Source organism: Ciconia boyciana, chromosome 9, assembly GCF_034638445.1.
Source record: "Ciconia boyciana chromosome 9, ASM3463844v1, whole genome shotgun sequence".
Taxonomy (NCBI): Eukaryota; Metazoa; Chordata; class Aves; order Ciconiiformes; family Ciconiidae; genus Ciconia; species Ciconia boyciana.
This window is the reverse complement of record NC_132942.1, coordinates 22,278,684-22,301,929: the sequence shown is the minus strand read 5'-3', so window position 1 is coordinate 22,301,929 and position 23,246 is coordinate 22,278,684. Positions and strand designations below refer to the sequence as shown.

General features: G+C 44.8%; 1 protein-coding gene across 2 annotated transcripts in view; it reads left to right on the top strand.

Moving 5' to 3' along the window:
• Positions 1 to 23,246, top strand: part of PFDN1 (prefoldin subunit 1) — a 32,820-nt gene that overhangs the window by 6,209 nt on the left and 3,365 nt on the right. For both annotated transcript variants that reach the window (XM_072872893.1, XM_072872892.1), the window contains exon 3: positions 9,291 to 9,375. In XM_072872893.1, coding sequence (XP_072728994.1) covers positions 9,291 to 9,375 — 85 coding nt within the window. The remainder of the gene's footprint in view (positions 1 to 9,290; positions 9,376 to 23,246) is intronic.

The window sequence follows — 23,246 nt, the reverse complement described above, 5'->3', positions numbered from 1 at the left end:
TGTGGGGAGCAAGGGCCATAGTAACAAAACACCTTCATTTTGTCCCTACCTCCAGAAAGAGGAAATCTGGGGTCTCTTGCAAATGCAACCCATCTGTTCCTTCAGTGGTAGAGTTCTCTTTGTATACATGATAGACAAGTATTAAATGTTTTGGGGAGCTTGAACTGCTCCTGCTTTTGTGGCTTGCTGTGCCAAATGACTTTGCAAAAAAATTATGGGACGTGAAGTTCTTCAATTATGGGACGTGAAGTTCTTCAACTTCATTTCTGAAGTTCTTCAAGCACTTAAAATGTCACTCCAATATTCTGAAACAGCAAGGAACTTCCATTTATTTTAATATTTAGTAGTTTTAAAGTACTGTATTTTGAGTCTTTTTCCCCATTTCCTAAAGGAAATGTTGGAATAAAGGATTAGAGTCCCTGGGGAAATACTGAGTGCTAGAGCACTTCTTTCAGAATATAGGGCTCTTTTTCTGGTTTAGCATGGACACTTAAATTTGGTTTTCCTGCAGCAGAGGAGAATGGCCAAATCACTGGACCAAAGAAATACTGGGAGAGTCCCTGTTGTATCCCTGTCTTGTTTGGGAATGCCCTTCCAGGTATCAATGGATATCTAGACAGCAGGGCAGGGTGTAACAAGGTACCCAACACTCAGGGCCCACAGCTGTCAGGTGGAGATGCCAAGTCAGTCTCTGGTCTGATATGTGTATGTCAACATAATATACAAATTTTATGTGGAACAGCCTTGACACAAACAAGAAATCTAGGTCTGAGCATCCTCTGACCTAGCTGCCTGTTCAAAGCCTGAAAGAAGGATGGTTTAATTCATGACACCTACATTAAAACACTGAAGTAAAATATGAGGAAACCAATCCTGTGGGATGAGATCGCTATTTTACACAAGTTTAATACAGAGACACAAGAACCAAAGTGCTGAACTCAGGAATGCTACAACTGCTGTCTTGAATTTTTATTTTTCTTTTCTCCAAAACTATTTGCTGAATTAACAAAATGTTTCAACCAGCTTATTAAAAAAAAAAAATAATCAGGCTTTTTGAGAAGAAACCATTTTCCAAAGCAACATCCAGCCTTTTCAGTCCACAAGTGCTGATTCTAAAAAGTTTGTTCTTGCTGATTAGGAAACAACAGTGTGATTGTTTTAGTGCTAGCTAATTTAACTCTAGCATCCAGAAATATCTCTGTATTAGTGTTATGCTTGAATTCTTTTGACTCGGTTATCTTTACATCTACTTCTGTGATGTTTACTGCATTGCTTTCTTTGATGCTTTGTTGTAGCGGGATTTGCATGTGCAGAAGCCAAGGCTGTGCTATTTAACAACCACAAGCCAATAGCTGGGTCTTCCTCCTCACTTAGCATTTCAAAGGTTTCTTCCTGGGCAAGGCACAAAGCTTTTTTTTTTTTCTTTTTTTTTTTTTTTCCTCCTTGCAACTGTGGATGGATTTGCTTTTCAAAAGAGGTGTATCCTGATTTTGCTAGTTTTCCTGTATAGGTTCTTAGTGAAGTGCTGCTGCTGAGAAGGGTAAACGTAAGTTTGCCTGTCAGAGTATAGCAGTATCTCTGTGTCACTTCATTTACTACTGCAAAGTTCACCTTTCTGATCACAGAAGATTTACCAATAGAAAAAAAAAACTTTTTTAAAATAGAAATTTCTTTAGGATTGGTTGATCAGGGTGTTCACACCAACGTTTGCTTGTTTGTGTTTTCCTAGATGCGTGTTCATTTGCTGTTGTGGGGGGGGTTTGTTTTTGTTTTTTAAATGTTCTTACTTAGGATTTTGTGGGAACTCTTAAAAATACAAGAGACCTGAGAAATGGATCTTGACTTCCCATTATCAGAAAAATTGTTTCTGTTTTCTGCTGCTTGCAACTTCCAAATATGGTACAACCTAGACTGCAAAAAGTCTATTTGAAGTGCATCTGCTAGTAGGCATGCTGTAGCCATTTGAGTTTCTTTTGCTTAAACAAGCTGCAGGTCATCATCGCTACATACTAAAAAATTACATTAAGGCAAAATTAGAAGATAAAACCACTAAACCAGGGATATAGTCAGGAAAAACTACTCATGGAGATGAACTGCAGCCATGTTTGTAGTGTTTTGCCCACATGGTTTGAATCTCAGATGTTATTAATTCTTGTATGATAGAGAGGAGGCATTTGCTTGCGCTTTTTTTTTTTAAATTCCATTTATGTCGATTGAGCCTTCAAAAAGAATCGATATTCTTTAAAAGCAGACCACAGTACTATTTTATTATTTTTGGTTGTGCTATATTTAATACGCGCTTAGAGGTATATTCCTGCTTTCTTTTTTAAAAAACCAAGTGTGAACAATGGTATAAATCTACCATCTAGTTAAGTGTCTGGCAATGCAGAAACTGCTGCTTGCAAGCTGTGTTACTATCTTGGCTTGAGGTAACACAATATGCTGTAGCTATTGACAGATCAAAAAAAAAGTGAAAACTCAATGTAAACATGGCTTGAAGTGCAGAACAAACCCCATTGCCCCTCAGCAGTGGGGGCTGGCTGTGTTGGGCCAGTCCGTGGAGAGGTTTGGGGAAGAAAACAGTGTGGCACTTTTTGTTCTCTTCCTTTAGCTCCTTAAAGTAAATAGGTTTATGGCTTGCAAATGTTTATCTGAGTAAAAGTAACCAGTGTTGTGGCCTGCATAAGACTTGGTTTGGACTGCTTCCAGTGCCACTCCTCCTGGTCTCTGTGCGTGCTCCAGCACTGTCAGGCTGAGGTTGCACAGGTTCTGCTGCCCACCAGAGATGCTGCCAGCATACTTCAACACATACCTCCTTCCCAAACAGCTCCTGGTGCATATCCACTTCTCTGAGTGCAGTAGTAAAATGACATGTGAACTATAAACTGCTGCTCCTGGAATGTGTTAATATATAGTCCTCCCAATATAAGCTGCAGGATTTGTTTTGCTTTAAGGTATGTGCTGCTTTGGCGGGGTAGAGGAGGGAATAGTTAGGTTTCGCTATATTGAGAGTGACCCAGTGAGATGACTGACCACTGAAATAAAAGCAAGCATAGGAAAAGCTTCAACTCATCTCTTCCAACTCAATCTGTTTCTGAACAAGCTCTAGTTAAGGCATATGATCTGTGAATGGGAAATTCAAAATCAGACTGAAAAATGTGAAACCCTTAGACATGAAGGGTGGCAGCACAAACTATAATTAGTCATGATTTTCCTTTTTTTTTAATATTGCTTCCTTGTCTTGTTTGGAACTCGGTAATTAATCTAGGATGACTAAAACTGGAATTTGCTGGGGTATAAGCAGTGCCTGTTACAAACTGCATAGGGAATGATTTACAGAAGCATAAGCAGACCCTGGGAGGAGTGGAAGGGGTCTACTGATTACAATTGTGCACAGCCGGCTCCTGTTCAATCAAGCTAGATTGCTTGGGATCAGCTTGTTGGAAGCCTCTCTTCTGTTGGCTTTGAACAGTACTTAAAATGCAGTAATCCCTTACCGAGTATGCTCAAAGCTTGAACAGCAGTGCAAGTTCAGAATTAAAAAGCATCTTTAAATAGATAAGGGCATGACTGGGCTTAGCCCAACTTTTCTCATGGAGTAGTCTAATGAAAATGCCTGATTTCAAGGAGTAGCAGGATATTCCATGTAAATGATTGTGCTGTGTTATAGCACAGCGTATTAGGTTTTTTAGAAATACAATGAACATGTTCAAATAATGTTATGGCTTTGTACGAAGTTGTTAGTTTTCTTTTCAGTATCTTAACTAAGTTTTTGTAGAGAGTTTCCCAAATGCAATGGGAACTGTAAAGCTGAAATTATAATGACCTTTTCTGTGAGCTGGGAGGCAGGCTGAATGGACTTTTAGATCTGTCATTCATCATCATTCTGGCAAAATAGCACTAAAGCATTCCTACCTATAAAATTGTCTCTCTCTGAACTTAGGCAGAGGGATGCGTATCAATATTGGGCAGGGGAAAAGCTAAGGCTTCCCCTGGTACCCTGTGCAGGTTCTTCAGTGATCTGCATGGTCCCAAGTGGGAAGAGTTGCTATGCAGACTGGCAGGAGGCAGCCCCGTGGCCTACTGTATGGCTCCTTCCCTCCTTGTTTTAATACTTTAATACGAACAGCCTCTTGCACTGGCAAGCTGTGGAGGAGAAACAGGTGAACCACGTTCCCTAACCAGAATGAGAAGAGGAGAAAGTGCTCGCATCTGGGACAGATGCCTGCCACCGAAAGCTTCAGACATAAAGGTTGAAGTTGGTTGCAGTTGCAAGTAATTGAAAATAGGGGTTCTTAATGGAAAACCTTAACTATGAGTATCACTGGTACTCCACCTTTAATAAATTTAATGACTTGTATGTCATAACGAAGAGTGGCATGTGCTGAACAAACATCTCCATAATCTCATTCATTAAGGGATGAATCTTTCAGTATCTAATATTATGTCTTAAAGTCAAGTAAACAGTACATTTTGGTGCAAACAGAGTGAGTTATGGAATTACTTACACTGCACAAACATCATTTTTCTGGGTGTGTACGTGTGACACAAAGGAGCAGACAGATGATGAAGTTGACAGCATTGCTGGCCAGCCTGACTAGAGCCTGAAGACCATTTTGACCAGGGCATAAGGGAGTGCTGTATAAACACTGAACAAATGGGCACCATATCTAGAAATTTATAATTGGGATGGGGTAAGAGATGCCTTCAGAAGGAAACAAGCAATGACCATCAGAGAGAGTATATAAACCACTTTCTTTGCCTTAGGGAAACAAAAATCCTGATGTGGAGCTAGCAGAGGGAGGAAAATAGAAACAAGTGGGAATATTTAGAGTGAAGTTTCTCTTTCAGTTCCCTTGTGCTCTATTTTTGTTCCTTGTATTGCACTTGAGAACCAGCAGTTGCCGGGATACCAGAGCACATAGGTACAGCCAATTTGCAAACACTTCACTCTGTTATAGAGCTGCTCTTGTTGGCAGCCCAGGTTTGGCTGAACATTGCTGTCCTTGAGGACCCCACTCCTCTGTGGCTTTCTTTTCTAATTTTCTTTTGTTTTGTTTTGAGTTTTTACCTTTAGTTATGGACATTGGAAAAATTGCTAAGTATCTGGAGTAGGGCAAATTCTGCTCTGTTTTTAGTAGCCATTCCATTTGAAATAGGTCGCCAACTGAGATGTGGTGAACTTGTTTGTTCTGACCCAGATATTTCTGGTGTTATTTAACAACAGTGAAAAAGTCCTTGTATGAAGAGGTGATTGTTACTAAGCTTTGTAATTGCCACTGTGGTGCTGAACATTTTTCTGAATCATTGTTTCATGTTTGATAGTGTAGGTATTGTGTTTGACAGATCTATTAGCATGTGCTGTGACGCTTCACTGAGAGGTGGACACGAGTGAACTCACTTATCTGGAAGAGGATTTGGTTTGCTGCTTGTCTTCTGTGGACTATCAATACTTAAAAGCCATCTCAGTTCAATGTACAAAGTCTCAGAGCTTGGAGCTTCCTATGGTGGACTCCGGCAGAGCGGTCTTTGGAGGTAGCTCTTTGGCACTCTGTACCAAGGGGTTGGTGTTAGTCATGTCATCTGCCAAGCTCAGCATCACAGAGCAGAAGGTGGCTCCTCAGCTCTGTGATGTGGTGACTCTAATGTGGGGCCAGTTCTCAGCTGCTGGTGTACCTCCAGGCAGTGAATGAAGTTCATGTGTTTGAAAGGCTTGTTCACAAACTCACTCAGGGAAGAACTAGGTCCTCAGAACCTCCCATGGTTCTTTCATGAGCTTAAAAATTCATAAATAATCACATTTAACTAAAACCAGGCAGCAGAATGACACTGCCCTGTTCCTCCAGCTTGGTGAGAAAAAAAAAAAAATCATCAACTTGGTGTTTTACTTAGGGTAATCGGAAGAATGAAATCCAGATTAAATTTAAGCTCTGGTTTATTTCAAGTACCCTGCAGCACCTCTTACCTAATGAGCAGAACAATCTTCTGCTTTTTCCAAGTGCTGCGATAAACCACATTATTTCCTTAGGTAAAAACTTTGGCCAAGATGTCCATAATGTGTGTATCCCGAGGTAGAAGCTAAAACACTGATGAGGTTTGTTTTTTTTGAGTCCTTTTTATGTTGGAAAGTGAAGCCACAGATTTAAATAGTTAACTGTGGATGTGGATTTATAGGTTCAGCTTTCAAAAAAACTGGCCTTTGACAGCCTACACGGCAGTACCTGTGCACTTAGGCTGAGGGCTCGATGGTCTTGCAGCAGGGAATTAAAATGGGTGGCTTGAAGCCAGTGCTGGTGAAGACCTTCTGAAGGATGCTGCTGGCCAAGTCAGGGACATTTGATCTCCTTCTGAGCCAGTGTGTGAACGGACACAGGTTCCAGCCCACTATTTTATGGCAAATAAAATTGGGGTGGTTGTATTTGTGCCCAGCTGTCCACATAAGTCTCATCAGTGCTAACTTTGGCTATCCAATTTTAATTTGCTGTTGCATGTCTGCCAGAGCATTGCAGGAGGGTGGGAGGGAGGATATTTTCCCCGATGACTGCTGTTGACATTTGCAGAATAGAAGTGAAGTCAGCCACTTGTTTGTTCAAATGTTTTAGTGCCTGTAGTGGTTCTTGGCCAGCTGGGATCACTCAGTGCCTGTAGCCCAGCAGGGACCTTCCCAGCTGCAGCATAGGGAAAATTGATCAAGCTGTGTTGGTGTTTAACTTTGTTTCCTAGACCAGGGGTATCAGTGAAATCAAAATGATCGATCTTACTATACAATTTGGGGAAGCAAATGAGAAGGTATTCTGTTCTTCTTTTGCTGCCCCCACAAAAAAAGGAAATAATTAAGGAAATGTTCATATACACACACAGGCTCAGGGAAGCTGTGATGTGGGAAAGGACTGATGGCTTTGTTTACTGAGGGCATCTTGCAGCTTCGATTTTTCACTAATGGCAGCTACTGCAGAAGCAAGGTAAAAATTTTAGTCTTCACCACAAAATCTACAGGGTGTGTGAAGGCTAGTGTTTGTTTCTTCTGGTATTACAGGCTCAAGGTAAGAGCGTCAGAATGACGTGGTTGCTGGTGGTTCTGAAAAGTAGCTCCTCTCTGGCTCGTTCCAGGCTCTGCATCTAATAGCAACGTAAATAACTTCTCTTTCCTAGAAGGGTGGTCATGGACTGGATTTTCACAAGACTGAGGAAACCCAGCATTTTATTTCAGGTCCCAGCACACACCAGCCTGCTGAAAACATTACCACTGTGTGAAAGTGGATTGTGGGGGTACCTAATGGAAAGGAGGGGATTGAGGGGACAAAGAGAGTATGAGTGAGCTGTGTGGTAAAGAACAGGAGCAGATCTAGAACAAAGATGACACTAATAATAAGCATGAGCTGAGACTGGGAGGAAATGAGGATAGATTTGAGAAAATTGCAATGTAAAAGATACAGCGGAAGTTCCTGTAGAAAAGAGGAGGTGACGTGGAACAAGGGAGAGAAGTGGGAGAAGGAGGAGGAAGCGATTGCGAAGTGCAGTTAATAGCAGCATGAAAGAGAGTTTTAATTGGAAACCTGTTATAATTAACCTCAGTTCTGCTCCCATGCATTTCAGGAAAGCACGTGGCACGTAGTTTTCCTTTTGGCTGTTGCGTTGCTGATGCAGAGTATGCTGGGTTTCAAGCCAAGCGGCAGATCCGCATTTGTGTTTACCAGGCCTTGAGCAAACACTTTAGTAATGTCATTTGTCATGGGAGAGGGCACTACAAACTGATTTCAGATTTTTCTATAGCAGACAGGGAATGCACTCTGATTCTGCCCTGTCTAAAGCTGCTCATTTTAACTGTTCAAGCATGAGCTCTTGTCACCTGGCAGGAAGACATTGACCCTAGTTGGTGCTGGAGGGAGACCTTGACCTCATTGGTATGACCTGTGGGGGCTCCTTCTAAATCCACTGGGGGACTTTCTAAGTAGGGAAGGGGTGAATCTGCGGCTTGTGCATTCTTTATGTCTGGAAGGATGAAAAACAACCATGGAAGGTTCCTAAAATTGATTTGAACCTACTTGTCCTTTACCTCTTTGTGGGATGCCAGTGCCACGTGCTGGAGAGCTGCTTTGGATGCTGGTGCTCCTTCAGAGGCTCTTCCGAGGAAGTCAGGCAGCTTTTTGCATGCTGGTGAGCAGGATTGTTGTGACTGAGATGTTATGGATGCATCTTTCAAATCCCTTTGGCAATTAAAACACAGAACAAGTGGAAACCAGTGGCTGCAATTTCAGTTAAAAACGACCACTTCCCACCCCACAGAAAAACCCTCTGAATGTAGAAAGCATGGGAATTTGTAGGTCAGTGAGGGTGTGTGTTAAAGCCAAGCCCTGAGCAGTGCAAGCTCTGAAAGCTCAAGTAAAGGCAGGTGTACCATGGCTCTGTGTTTCTAGTGGAAGCACCTGGCTCTGTATCATGAAATCACAGAATGGTTTGGGTTGGAAGGGACCTTCAAAGATCATCCAGTCCAACCCTCTGCCGTGGGTAGGGACATCTTCCACTAGATCAGGTTGCTCAAAGCCCTGTCCAACCTGACCTTGAACACTTCCAGGGATGGGGCATCCACAACTCCTCTGGGCAACCTAGTGTCTCACCACCCTCATCGTAAAACATTTCTTCCTTATGTCCAGTCTAACCCTGCCCTCTTGCAGTTTGAAACTGTTGCCCCTTGTCCTGTCACTACAGACCTTGGTAAAAAGTTTCTCTCCGTCTTTCTTATAAGTCCCTTTTATATATTGAAAGGCTGCAGTAAGGTCTCCCTGGAGCCTTCTCTTCCTGAGGCTGAACAACCCGAACTCTCTCATCCTTTCTCTGTAGAAAGCTTTGGTTTTATTGTGCAGGTTTGTTTGGCTTGTGTGCACTAAAATGGTAATGAATGGCTTTTACCTGTTGAAAGAGGCTTCCTTGACTATATGCCATCAACTGATTTAGATCCCTTTGAAGGGAATGTGATGACAGAGTCCCCTTGCTAGCTGTCTGCAAGAACTGTTTCAAATCATTCAAGGACACTGAATGATAGAGGGAAATCTGTGGGCGTCCATCTTCTTTCTCCCAAATCATAGGTGAGATTCATGAGCAAGTCTCTGAGGCCAGCCTGGTGGTTTGTGTGAGCTATCACAGCAATTTCTTCTGCCTCTGTCCAGAACGTGGAGGTTGAGGATGAATACTTTACAGAGGTCACTGTAGTTTAACTCAGTGTGCAGCTAGGTGTATAAGAGACGTAAAAAATATCCAACAGTTCTCTGTCTCTTCTTTTTCACTTGTAGGTTTATTCTTCAGTCTAAAGGAGTGATTCATAATCAGCTCTTAGAAAAACAGAGAATAGCCGAAGAGAAAATTAAGGAATTGGAGGTAAGTTTTTGGCAGGTAATGATGATGAAAGTAGAACATTGAAGATCAACAAGATGCTGTTTGCTACATCCCTTGTTTTTATCTGGTACTTTTCATTCTGAAGGATTGTAACTAGGTGAAACATAGTGCCTGTTACAAATAACCTACAATAATTCATGTCACTTGGTTTCTTTGCTAGATCTACAACCCCAGTAGGGATTGAGTGTTTGCTCTGTGTCCTGATATGAAAACTGGGGGTGAGGTATTCAAATGAGATCAGTAGGAGCAAGGTTTAAAACTAGCAAAAGGATGTTTGTGTGGTTACATGCAGCAGATAGGGTATGTGAAACTTTGCCAGTGGTGTGGATATTAAAAATTTACACTGGCTCAGGACAATTGCACAAATTCCTGGAAGAGAAATCCATTGAGAATTACCAAATATGTAGAATGGCATCCTGCTTAGGAAGTCCCTGAGCTAAAAATGTCTGGAGGCTGGGAAACTAGGAGGAAGAAGGTACCGTATGCGCCTGCCCTGTCCTTACACTCTGCCCTAGGCATCTACTTGTGGCTGCTGTTGAAGACCAGATCTAGTGAGAGATGGGACTTCGTTTTGACGATGTGCTCAGAGCACTTCTGTGTTCTTATGTTTATCTGGTTGGAGTATTCAAGGCAGAGAGGAATATCTAGGAAATATAAAGTAGTGTCTGCACAAGTTCCAGTGTTCAAACAAGTTATCTAGTGAATCTTGACTATCTTCTAGTTGGCTACATGTACAGCTTACAGTTCTTCAGAGATGTTCAAAATGCACTTTTCCAAGGCCATTAGTGTATTTTAGTGCGTTATAGCCCTAAAATATAATTAATACAAAACCCTGTTCCTTGGGTTTTGTGGAATGACAGAAAAAGCAAAGACTGAGTTGTGTCAAGCTTCTTATCTCATCTGTTACTGTTTTGAAGACAGTGAGTGTGGAGACCAGCTAAGTAGGGACAAGCAGGAATAGGAAGTAAGTGCTCAAACCTGTGCAGTTCTGTCTCTGTTGTCTCCTACTTAAACTAAAGCAGAAGTAGAGTTTGTATTTTTTTTTAACTCCTTCTTAAAACTTAGCTTGCCTGGGGAGCTGTAGGGCAAGCACATCACTGTATGTTGTGTTGCCTGGAGTGTTTTCTGTGCCAGATAGTAAGGGGTTTTGTGTTTCTGGCCATGAGAACTTTTTCTGCACAGGGAAAACAAGTACTCCATGGATAGCCTATATATTTAAGGTGGTGTTAATGCAGAGAAGGCACTGCCATTTTTATGGTTATGTGATAAAAGTGATTGGAGCCATCCCAGATGCCAGTGGCTTCGTGCAAAGACAGCCCTGCAGCTGGGGTTGTAGAACTTTATAGCAGTACGTCTGGATTTGGAAGTGATTGGACTGTGGTTGACAGCCTCTGTTTACAACCTGCCCATCGGGTCCCTTACTGCCAGGTCCATCGGACTATGGTCAGCTTTTTGGCTGCTGTGCCCTTCAGCTGTGCATCTCAGTTTCTTCCTGTTCCTGGTGGGGAATGATCTTACCTCCTGAACTTTCCGATTGCTGAGTTCAGCAGAATGGACATAATTCCCCTCAAATTATAACCTTTGCCGTTCTTACACAAAGCGTCAGAGCTGGCTGCTTCACAAATGTGTTTTTCTGCTTTGTAGCTCCCTGTTGCTTGAGTCTCTCTGGTTATGGCCACTGAATTGAAGTTCCCAGCAATAGTGCCTGTCTCAAAAGGTGGTGGGAGTGGAAAGGTGGTTGCCACATGGGTTGGTTTTTCTTTTTAACCATGGATAGTAGGGCTCAGATTGCCAAAACTTTCAACAGTTTGTTTTAAGTGAACATTCAAGTCCATCTTTTAACTATTCTGCTTCCAGCTGGCTGGAAGTTTTGTGAAAAGGATTTTCTTTAGGCTTGGGATTTCCCATGGAAGAGGACAAGCTCTTAGACTGACAACTGCTGGAAACTGAGATTTCATGGGAAACACCTGAGTCCAAGTCAGAGGGCACTTATCACAGGAGTAGGGATTTTGCTGTTCTGAAAACAAGTTGTGACAGAAGCAGGAAAAAATGTGAAACTTTGTGACCTTGTGCTTCCACTGCATCACTGTAAAATAAATATCAAACAAAATAGGTTAAAACTTCCCTCCATGCGTTGTTACAACTGGAAGGATTTTAAAGTTAGGTTTATATTTTAACTTTTATATTTTATATTTTAACATTGTTAACTACCTTATTACTTACTCACATTTCTCACTTTGCATAGTTGAATCAAGCTGGTCAGAGTAATCCTCCAGTATTTGTATGGTGTGGCTGATCTGATTAGCTATGTAGCGTGAGCTTGAGACAATTATACCTTGCTATTACGATGCTATTGCCAAGGTCTTGTGAAATGTGTATTTTTGATACAAGCCTGAATTTGAGAAATGCTCTCACTGCTAGCTTGGTGCTGTTTGCAGAGGAGCACAGCACAGAGGGCGGGGTTCACTGCTGAGCTCTTCTGTATGTCCATCCATCTGTGTAACAAGGAGAGCTCCTGAGTGCTGACTGTTCATGAAAATGTGTGCTTTAACCTGCTTCAGAGATGTGAGCTGAGTTTACTGACATTCACAGCTGTCAGAGTGAACTTTGAAAACAGTGAGGGGTTTTGTGTCTGGTTTGAAAGCTTCTTTTCTCCCTCCTCTGATAGTCTCCACTGCAATGCATGATTGCAGTTATTCCCGGTCCCTCCACCGTTGAAGTGGTGCATTGCCTTTTTCAAAGCAGCATCGCAAAATTGATGTCATACTGCTAGTTTGGTCCTCCCTGCTGCTCATCGCATGGCAAAGCAGCCAGGAGAACCAGACCTGTCTTTGTACAGGGCTGTGAAAATAAGGCTTGGCTGGAATACGCATTGGATGTACTTAGTGAGAGGAACTGTGTTCTGAAGACACCAAAGGGGTTTGATGTGTACGAAGGGGCAAATGCATAGCCTGTCAGTTACTCTGCAGAAAAAGCAAGGTAACTTTACCGTTCTTGTTAAAGCTAAGGTATGAATGTGAATATATATATATACATATGTAGCATTCTTAACTTCACAACTTGTATATAATCCTTTGGAATCCAAATAGACTGCCCAGGCTTGCTGGCGAAATATACATGCCTGCTTAAAGGCTGTGCCAGTGAGGCTTACAAAACCCTGGTTGAATCTTGCAGAGATTGATAGCATAGGCTCACTCACATACTGGCATGGGAAGCGTCCCGCTTAGCAGTAGCGATTGGATTTTTCCAGTCCTGATACTATCAAATTCTTGTTGTGTTTCACAGTACGAAGGGTATGTGTTAAATCTATTTTGAAAGCATTCTAAAGGGATGAGCACAGACTCTTTTTAGCTCGGCCATGTTTGTGCAGTATTAGGAGGAAAACCAAGTAATGTTTTTCTTCCCTTGTTTTTAAGGAAACATGATATGTGAGGGGTGGAACAATGCTTTGTTTCAGGAAATGTTATCCGTTTCCATTGTAGGGCTAGATGGATTCTGTTTTTAAATGTGGCATTTAAAAAAGAACAAACTCTATGATGTTATAAAGACATGGAAAATTGATTCTTCGTTGGGGTGGAGAAAGTGATTATCGCTGTGTGTTTTCTCTGATAATATCTGATAGTCCCCTTCTCTCCTGCTATATTCAGCATGTTTAGTTGTCAGGCGTTGTCAGACTAAATTGCTAAAAATAACAAATAAGGGGGAGGCTCTGCTGGGCAACTCTGTCTCCTGTGTGCCACTGAATTTAGCTCCTTTGTGAAAAGGGCAAAAGCAACCTGCAGCTTTCTGGTTGAAGTGGATTTCGGTTTTAAACTCTGACCACAACATTGTTGTGTGCTTGTTTCCCAGGCAATTCTTTCGCATGTGTATGGGAGATTGAAAGTTTACTGCTGCGGAGATAAAGGGGTAGTTGTTTTCTTCTCTGTCTGCCTGGAGTAGAAAATACAATTGGGAAAGCTATACCTAAGTGTTCGATTTCTAATTCGGACATTCTTCATGGGATCCCTAAAATGCCACGTCCAATTGCCCTATCCCACACAGAAAACTTCATTGCTCTCGTTCATGGTGGAGAAACAAACACTCTGTTCTCAAACACTGCTGTGCTCCGTGTTTAAAGGCTTAGATGGTGTCGCAGGGCTCCTTCCTGGTAAAGTTAAAAAGTGACTGCATTGCAATGGCTTATGGTGACCAGGCATCAGAGATAACAACAGACTTCTTCCCTGGTGCTGCCTGGATGCAAACTTGCTTGTGCTGCAGCTTCCATTTCTCTAATCTTCTTTCTCTAGGAGCTTTAAAATGGCTTTGCTGCAGCCCTGAGGCGTAATGGTGGTGCCCCCCTTCTCGATGAGTCGACCAGGGCATCTCTGATGGTTGCCACAACAGTGTTTTTGTACCCTGTGGGAACAAAGATTTAAGCAGGCAAGCTGTGGCTGGGGAGAAGTGCCGGAGCCTGGGAGTTCATGTTCTCTGAGCAGGTATGGCTCGGATGGATCTGCTCAGCATGGCTGTGCGCCTCTGATGTGTTCCTGCGGCAGCTCTCTGGATGGCCCTTTGGTTTTTACGCTGAAACCGTCAGCGTGGAGGCCAATTCTGAGGGTGGCTTTAACAATGTGAAAACAAGTCTCTTGAGATTTGTGGTGAACTTTGCAGACCGTTAAGCGACCATCAGAAGGTAGCAATTGTTAGGCTGTTCCCAAGTTAGACCAATTTCTTCCTGGGATATACAGTGTAAAAGCTCTCATCCCATGGTTGGCTTGGGATAGGCCAGTGCCCAGGAATGTGTGGTGGGCTTTTTAAATAAACAGGGGAAAATAAGGAATGCTCCTGTTTGCTTTGGAGAGGGGAAGCCTCAAGAATAGCCCTCTGTGCTTTAGCCTGGAGCAGATTTTACTTTGGGTGAGCGTGCTGTTCTCTCATTCCATTGCTGGCATACACGCACGTACTGAGGACATGATTTTAAACACATGTTGTCAGAGAAGCTGCCCCTTGTTTCTAAGTGTGTGCATAGACGAGGTCAGTCCCTGGCTTGGTTTCAGCCCTGTTGGCTTTACGGCCTGATCTGCTGTAAGGAAGGCTGGCATGCTTCTGTTGCTGTTGTTTGTACAGGAGCCAAGCCAGAACTATCTGTGCCATCTGGGGGCTTGGCTGCAATCATGATTTGCAAACATGTACAAAACTCCTCTGGCGCAGATAGTTTGCAGGTTTGGGATGTTGCTGAGGAGTAGATTGATTTTTATTTTCTTAATTTGCTTGTCCTGGAAGGTGATGTGTTGTGGGGTTGGGTTTTTTTTCTGGTTGGGTGGCCTTTTTTTTTCTTCTTTCTTCTTTCTATTTGTTTCCCCTTCTCCCCCCCATCTTTACAGTATCTATGTTTGGGAATTCAGAGTGGTGATATCTCTTTCTCCTCTTGCCCCTGAATCACACCTTGGAGTTTCATTAACTCCCCCTGGCCATCTATGAGTCAGGAGTCCAGATGTTCTCTGCAGTCAAGAGAAAGACAATAAGTGCTTCCAGAGGGTCACTTGTTCCTAGAGGTGATCTTCTCCCTCTGCTTGCTGTAGAGGGAGACTGGACACCTGATGTGGGGACAGGTGGAGTATGGAAGTGAACTTAACATGTAGGATTAACATTTGGGCTTGAATGGACCTTCTAGGAGGAAGCTGTGGGAGCTCCACAGATTATGGAGATTGGTGTGAAGGTGAGCTGCAGAGCCTCATCAGGGCCCCTGTGAGCACCAGGCCAGGCGATAGCCTTCATCTTCCATGGCTTTGGGTGTCTGAGGCAGCTGCAGGTGTCTGGGCAGGTCCTTCTGGGCATGGATATTTGGACTTGGTGACGTTCCTGGGAAATGTTTCATCTTGACTCTGTTGGCTTCTGTCATCCAGGCCTGAGTCTGTTCCCTCACTGAGGGCTTGCTCCTGCTTTTCAGGCTGCAAAGCTGGAGGCTTAGCTTAGTTTTTGAGGACATGGGTGGTCCAGCTGCCTGCTTAAGCTTGCTGTCAGCTGGGGAGCATCCATAGGCACTCCCATAGGAGAGCAGAGCACAGCCTGCATGGGCAGAGGTGTCAGCACCGGTCTGTCCTCCACAGAGATGCTTGTTTAGAAGAAGGGAGTAGCCCAAGCTTGCTCCCCCCCACCCATAGGTCTGGGTCTGGCTCTCTTACAGGGCGGAGAATCTGCATTCTCATTCCTGATTTTTGAAATGAAAAATACTCTGAGCAATGAGAAAAAAAGGCTTTAAAATAATAAAACAGCGAGAAGGTTGAGAGCGTAATGTACATAGAGCTAACACTATCAGGACAAAACCATTCTTTATGGAGAAGCCCTCTGACATTGGACTGGGGCCATACAAATTTAAGGTAAATACTGGAGGAACTGGGGCATAACTAATGCTGCTCTAATTCTTTCTGTCCCCTAAACTGACTCTGCTGATGGTAACGTGAATAATAGGCCTTATTCCTTGCTTTCAAGGCTGTGATGAATCACCGACTTGACTTATTTCTTTATGTTTAAAGCCTCACAGTCTGTCATTTGTCAGAACTGAGGACAGCAAAAGGATTGTATTCTTACAGCCTAACTTAACGTGTATTTTATACTGTTTCTCTTTTATCTGAATCGCATCATCTCTTATCCCAGATAAATGAAAGTTGATTGTGTATGGCTAGCACCTTGCAGCTTTAAAAGAGAACAAATGCTCTTCGGTAATCACAAGAAAGGAGGTGTATTGTTTTAAATACTGGTTCTGATTTCTATGGTAGACTTGTTAGATAAAGATCAAATAAGAATATGTTCTGCTTTGAAAATTGCGTAAGAAGCTTGTCCTATGCTAAATAGTGCACAAGTCACTGGTTGCAAAACATGACATTGTAATCCTAGAGGCATAGAAAGAAGAAGTAATCACGTGTTAAGAGGGGGTTCCCAGCTCTCCGCAAGGGTCTTCCACTGGTTTAGACCTGGGATAGCTTATAAAAACTTGAACATCTCACTGCATTTTTGTGAGGAGTGGTGATTTAGTCATGTATTTATAACATCACATGTATGGGTATGCATTTGCAAGGCTGGATCTTTCATTTAGAGCAATCATTCACCACAGCGAGGTTTCAAACTCCCAGATTTTTCCAAGCAACTGCTTAATTAGTAATTCTTTGTTAGTCTTCCCTGCACTGCAGACTGCAAAGTAAGCACACAAACTAGCTGAGAGGGCAAAGGCTTCATGAAGGGAGAACTGGAATTTGATGACTCTTTGTTTTCACTGTTCCTACCTTTATTTTTAGGTGGATAATTGTAGATTTTTAAAAGCAGGAGAATAATTAACATGGGTGTTGATTGCTTCCTTTTAAATCTTTTAGAAGTCAGTTATAGAGGTGCTTTAAAAGTAAATGTATCAGAGAACTCGTTTTAGGATTTGAGGGGGTGTCTTTGCTGATTTAAAAAAAAAAAAAAAGGAAAAAGCTTTTCAAGCAAACTTTGCCAGTATGCTCACATTCCTTTGTAATTCAGGGGAAAGTGAAATACATTATGCATTAATAAAAAAAACGCTTCTCCTGCTGTGACTAAATGGTTTTGTCCATCCAGGAGCCTGCATTTAGTCATCTGGGTCTGAAAACGTTGCTTGTTTCCACTGATTAGCATTAAGCTGCTTTTATGATTACACTGAAATAATTTTAACACAAAGTTGGTAGCTAAGTCTGTCTTTGTCATTTTAAACCAGGATCTGATTCATTGTCAAAGCTCCCCTTTGTGCTTATAGCTGCAGAAGTATCCAAAGCAATGAGCCGAGCTGGATGTGGGTCCCTCTCCAAATTCCTCCTTGCATGAGTAATAGTTATTCACAAAACCAGGCCCGCTGTCCTTGCCTTAGTCACCAGGCCCATGCAGTTGCTCCTCGCTGTCCATTATGCTGAGCAGTTCTGGGATTATCTGTGCTAGCTAAACCTCCATCCTGCTCCCATCTCCTCCATCTCACCTGGGGAGAACAGGAAACGTTTATTTGGAAAGCGTGCTTCTGCGTGTAGGAGATCTGACCCAGCCCTGACTCAGCTTTACGAAGCCACACCTTGCTTGTCAGGTATGCGGGGAGGCCGTCACAACTTCCTGCTGGCCCCGCTGCCTGGCTTGTTCCTCTCATCTGTCTCTAAATGTGTTCCTAGCAGGGAAGTGGCTGCTTTCTGCCTGTGAGGCAGCCGAGTTCAAGGGTGTCTGAATTAGGGGGACACGCTGGTTAGTTGTGAGTTTACATCATCATTTTGTTGCTGATTTGTTGAGTCTTTGAAATTTATGGAGATAATTTTTCTTTTAAAATGGCCAAGTTTGGCCGGGACTGCAAGAGATGAAAGGTGTGGTATGATTTTGCAAATGTGGTATGATATTGCTGGGAGGTATTCTGATGAGCCATACTGGCTCTGCAGGACCATGGAAACCAAAGCACCGAATTAGGGAACTTACCACGTTTTGCAAGAGGCAGTTTGGTGAGGGACACTTCCGCCAAAGCAAAACATGGGGATTTTCAGAATCTGGGTGAGTTTCCCCTCCCCAGGTTCTCTGTGTTGGACCTGACTTTGCTGTCATAAGTCTGGTTAGGGGTGCAGTATCTGACCTGAAGCAATGTTTCTCTGAAAACTGCTCTAAATGGGTGATTTTGCCAAGAAGGGGTGTCCTAAAGGAATCCTCTGGGTTGATAGTGTATTTCTGCTGCCACCTACTGAAAGGTTCCCAGTCGGCTTGCTTTTGTAGTAGTTAACATCAGGCTAGGGTGCAGGAGTTCACTGGAATAATCCATCATTTCCCAGTCACATAGAGCAACTGTCTGCACCTGTACTGAAAATGCTGTCCCGTGGCTGAGAGAAAAGGTATGTGCAGTGTGCTCCCAGCGGGGCTGGGGCTTGGGGACAGAAAGGCTGCTCTGCAGGCAGGTTTTTCTGCCCATTACGTGCCCCTTCTTCTCTTGAAGGTGACCTCCCTTGGTACCAAGTGTGGAAAGCAGTGGATGCTTTTCTAAATTAGCTTTTTCAGAGTATGTTCCTCATGGTTTCAAGGTGCTATGATAACAATGGGGGAAGCCTTGCTGGTTGTGCTGTAGGTAGGATTGATAAGTGATTAAGGTGGATTTGCACCAGCAGTTCTTTAGGTAGGTGCTTCTAAAGATCCTCTGGAGTTGGCAAGTGCACTCATACGCTTGATATCTTCTCTTCTTCACTCTAATCCAGATGGTTTTGAAGTGACCAAGAGTCCCCGTTACCTTCTGGAAAGAATGGCTAAGGGAAAACCCAGGGATCTGAATCATCACTTCTCCTCTTACGTAAATGGCGTCATTATGCTTCTGTCAGCAGCTGTCATCAGAAACCAGCTGAGCTCCTGTCCTATTGCAGTTCACTCGCTCTTGAGCAAACTCTGGGCAACTTCCTGAGAGCAATAACTACTTGGAAAGTCTTGAAGTGTATATAAATATTTGGTGGTTGCTGTAGTGTGGTGATTCCCAATGTGTACATGTGCCACAGTGTTGCACTGGGTGAGGACCAGGGCTGGGTGGACCCATCAGGGCGTAGGACTGCCTGCAGACCCACCCCACCCCACTGCTGGTGCCCACTATTTCAGTTTCTCCCAAAGCAGAAGCAGCCAGGTGCTGTTCAGCAGGTCCACCTCCTTCCTGTTTATGGCTTCCAAGTAAAATCCTGTTAAACAGAGTGCACGTCCTAGGCATATAATCTTCCATGATCTCAGGCTGACCAAAATGTTTGCCTTGCCTGTGGTGCGTGCGATGACGGCTCAGTGTGCTGTTCTCTGGCAAGTGGGGTTTGGGCAATTCCAGCCACCCTAACAGCAGCGGTGGCTTCAAGAGCAAGGGCAGCTCAGGCTGCTGCTGCTGCCTGGCCTCCAGCATGCGGGCAGCACAGATTTCTTTCCTCTCGGGTAAGATCCTTCCCCAGGCAAGCATGTGCTCCCAGCTCTATCTCGGGATCTGCTGATCACTTTCCCAAAGAGTCCTCACACAGAGCCCTCAAGGAATGCCAAAAATGACCTGGGTTAGCTTTGGGAGATACAGAAACTCTCAGCTAGCAGGTTTATTGAGATGGTGTCACAAGATGAGTTGTATCAGGGCTCCTGTTTGAGGCACTGCATCATGCCTGAAGACTCTGCAGCATTCAACAAAAGCCTTCTAAGTGTGAGAGTGGGATGCCAGCATCTGGTGGCTGGTAGCCAAGCGTGCTGCAAGCCATGGGGAGGGAGGTGTTCTCTGGGAAGGAACCTGCCAGCTTGTTTCATCCTCACAAGTTGGATGTAAAACAAGTTTGTAGAAAAACAGTTTGGTTTTCGGTTTTTTTGTTGGTTTTTTTTTTTTTAAAGGCTGAAATGAGAAGACATGTTACAATATCAGATCTCTAAATTTCCATGGAAACGTTTTTGTTTGGGTTGAAGGATATTTGTGTTTGCAGGTCAGGGGTTGAAGCTCTTTTTCTCCTGCTGAGGTGAAGAGAGAGAAGTGGAATTTGAAGAGCAAAAGGAGTAGACGTTGAATGAGAAACAGCCACTTGAAAAAGAAAATTCACCTGTGAGAATGAGGTGTAATGTAGCATGAATAAACTGGGGCTGCTGTGTATTGGTTTCCTGCTGAGAGCAAAAGTGCTGTTTTGGCTTTTGGAGTTGAGCATGCATGCTGTGAAATGCTGTGCTGAACTACCAGCTCTAGACAAGGCTCTGCAGACATGCAAGTCTGGCCAGTGGCTGACCAGCTCTCTCTGAAGGCAGAGGTGACGGAATCACAGTGCTGGGGGAAATATGTTGCTTTGATCATCGAAAGCCCGTCCAAGAGGAGCTGATTAGTAGTTTTTTCTTGCTGTGGAATCTGTGGATGCTGGCTGTTTAATCTGCCAGGAATGTAAGGTCTGGGTGCGTCATCGTGCTTCTCCAGTGAAGCACTGGCCTCGCTAGCAGCATGATGCAATGGGAACAGAGGTGGGAGGCTCGAGCAGGAAGTGACTTCCCACCGTGTCAAAAGGCTATGGGCCACCTCTGTTAACCACAACTCCTTTTCTTCTTTGGGGTGTGAACTTTAATTGTATTTGCATTAAATCTAGTATTTCTGCAGCTGCTGCCAAAAGCAAATAGCACAGAGCTGGTCAGGGAGCAAGTGTTGCCCATGACGGAGTGAAGTGCAAGGGGGAGCCATGGTATGGGATAATGGCAGGGATGAGTATTTATGGTGTGGCTTTTGCCATAGCCACGAGCGCCAGGGCACAGGCTCACCGCTCCAGTGCGCATCAGTAAGAAGCAAGCGCAGTGAGGGATGGCTTGTGGGTGCTGCTGTATGTAGACTCTGGCTGGGGCCAGTCAAGCTGGTGCTTCCAAGAGCTTGTGCTTCATACACAGGTGAAACAGAGGCAACTGGGGCTGGCAGCAGCTGCCCAGAGCCATTGCCTGCAGCTGCCCAGTGCTGCCTGAGAGCGGAGCATGTTGGCAGTGGGCATTGCAGTCCACCATTCTTTCTGGGGTTACGGGGTCCTGTGCGAGGCAGCTGCCCTGCCCTCCTTGCAGGCAGGGCTGGGGTTGGTGGTGCCCTCCCTGCTGGGCCGTGTGGCTCCTTCTGCGGGGCTGTTGGCTGCACAGCTGCCCTTCCTCCTGGGAAGGGTTCCCAGGAGATTGATGTGTGTTGCCTGTTGGATGGGACTGCGTGAGCTGCCAGTCCTATTTTTGGCTGCATCTCTGATCACATGGGAGACTGCGCTTTTACTCTATATAGCTGTACTGAAACCCCACACAGGTTAGCCCCTTGCCCTACACACTTGGTTTAGGAAGGCTGCAGGAAGTCTTGGAAGTGGGGAAGGCTCCTGAGAGCTGGGAGGGGAGAGTAAGGGCCTGGCTTGGTGGCACCATCTGTGGTCAGGTGCAGGAGAGCCTCGGAGCTCCTGGTAGGTACTGGGAGGTCTAGCTGGTGGGGTGGACTGCTGCCCAAAAGAAGAGTTCTTGGCCATCTCTTCTCGCCCTCCATCTTGGTGCCAGGCAGCCAGTAGCATGATAAACCTGCTTCCAGAAAGCAGATTTAGGCGAGAACATTTCCTTTTTGGCTAGTTTTCAGACAGATCATCAGGGCTGTGGTTTGTCTTGCTCCCAAGTGCTGCAGCCCTTCCTGGCTAGGGAAGGTGACTGGTGTTCACAATGGGATTAGTTTGAAGGAATTACGAAACTACAGGCTGGGAGGCATTGACAGTGCTGGCTTTTTAGGGGCTTCTTCTGTAGTTTTGCACCCTATCAGGTGTTCTGCATGTGGCCCAGACCTCGCTAGCCTGTCGCAGTAACCATGTGTTGGTCTCGTGTCCCAGTGCAGGTGGCAGTGCCCTTCCTGTGTGGGGACAGAGCAGGTCAGGAGGGGGATTGAGGGGCCGTCACCACAAATAAGGGGTTGGATGAGAACTGGTGGATGGCCTTTGGAGGGTGCAGGAGCTTGTCCTGTGCTGGAGCAAGGCAGCTGGCTTGGTTTCAGAGTGCATGTGAAGCATGCTGCCCACCTGGAAATCTGTAGCTGCAAATCCTGCTACCTTCCCACATGCCTTCAGCCACCTTCAAGGTGGCCTCTGGCTCCCCTTCCTCACTTCTGCGGTGGAGAAGCTTCTCACGTGCTGACGGGACCTGCAACCTCAGGTCATTCCTCCCTGTGTGGGAGTTACTTTGGTGGGTCATGGAAACAAAGTGGCGTTTCTGAAACCTCCCAAAGCTGCGGGGTGGCAGAGGCTAGTGGGGGATGGTGTGCTCACTGCCCTGGCCGAGCAGGCATTCAGAAGCTGTGCCTCTTAAATAGGTTTCAGTAACACTCAAGAAGTGTATTTTTCAGTGTGGTAAATAAATCTCTAGCAAGTGGATGTGGCAGTCGTGAACCAGGAGGAGGAACCGGCCCCTCACTGCAGCCAGAGCCATTGGCTGACAAACCAGCCTCTTCCTGCTGTGCTGTCTGTATTTCCTCTCTGTGTAACTGCTGGGGAGACGCCAGCACCTCGTGGCACTGCCCAGCCTTGCTGCAGAGTGTGGCCCTGTTTGTAAGTCGTGAGTTCGGGCTTTTCTGGGAGCTGAGTGGCAATGTGTCACCTTCACCCCGCCGCCTTCCCAAAGCAAGTCTCCTTTCTCAGTCCTACCCTGACACTCCATGACTCAGGCAGTGGTATCTCTTACTGTTTTGAGTAACTACCTTGTCTGGCCAGAGGCCCACAGGAGCTGGTGGGTGGATGGGGGCAGTTTACGGCACCGCTGGTGTGGGGAGCAGGTAGAAGCTCTGAATCTGCAGCTCGATTGTGCAGCCTCTGAAGTAAGTGGCTTGCTGTGCAGGGCCAGTGTGCTGCCATGTCCTGTTGGGCTGCTGACTGGTGAGCACTGGAATTACTAGTGTAGAAGTAATATCAGAGGCTGCAGAGAGCAGTAGCCTTTGATTTCATGAGGGACCAAAACCAGCAGTACAGTTCTGGCATTGCCCTGGAAATTTGCTGCTAGCTGCACTTGCCTTGGCATAGGCAACAGAGAATTAACACTTGGAGGGGTGAACACACCTTCACAGGAAAATATATGCAGCTAATTGGGTGATGAGCTAAAACCTAGCAGCTACGGGCTGGCCCAGAATGTGGGGTCAGAGGACATAGGGTTAATTAGGGCTGCAAGTCAACATCAAGTGCAAATGAATGCATGTGAGTTCAGGGAAGCTTGGAGGTGGGGTTTGAGAGGCTGCAGTAGTTTTCCTCCCACAGGGAGCAGATACCACCAGCCTGGCAGATCTGGCTGGACCTGAACAGCCTCCAGGGTGACTTAAGAGCTGTGCTGTCAGACTGTCTCCTGGCTCTCAAAGAGCTGGTGTGACTAGACAGTGCATGTGT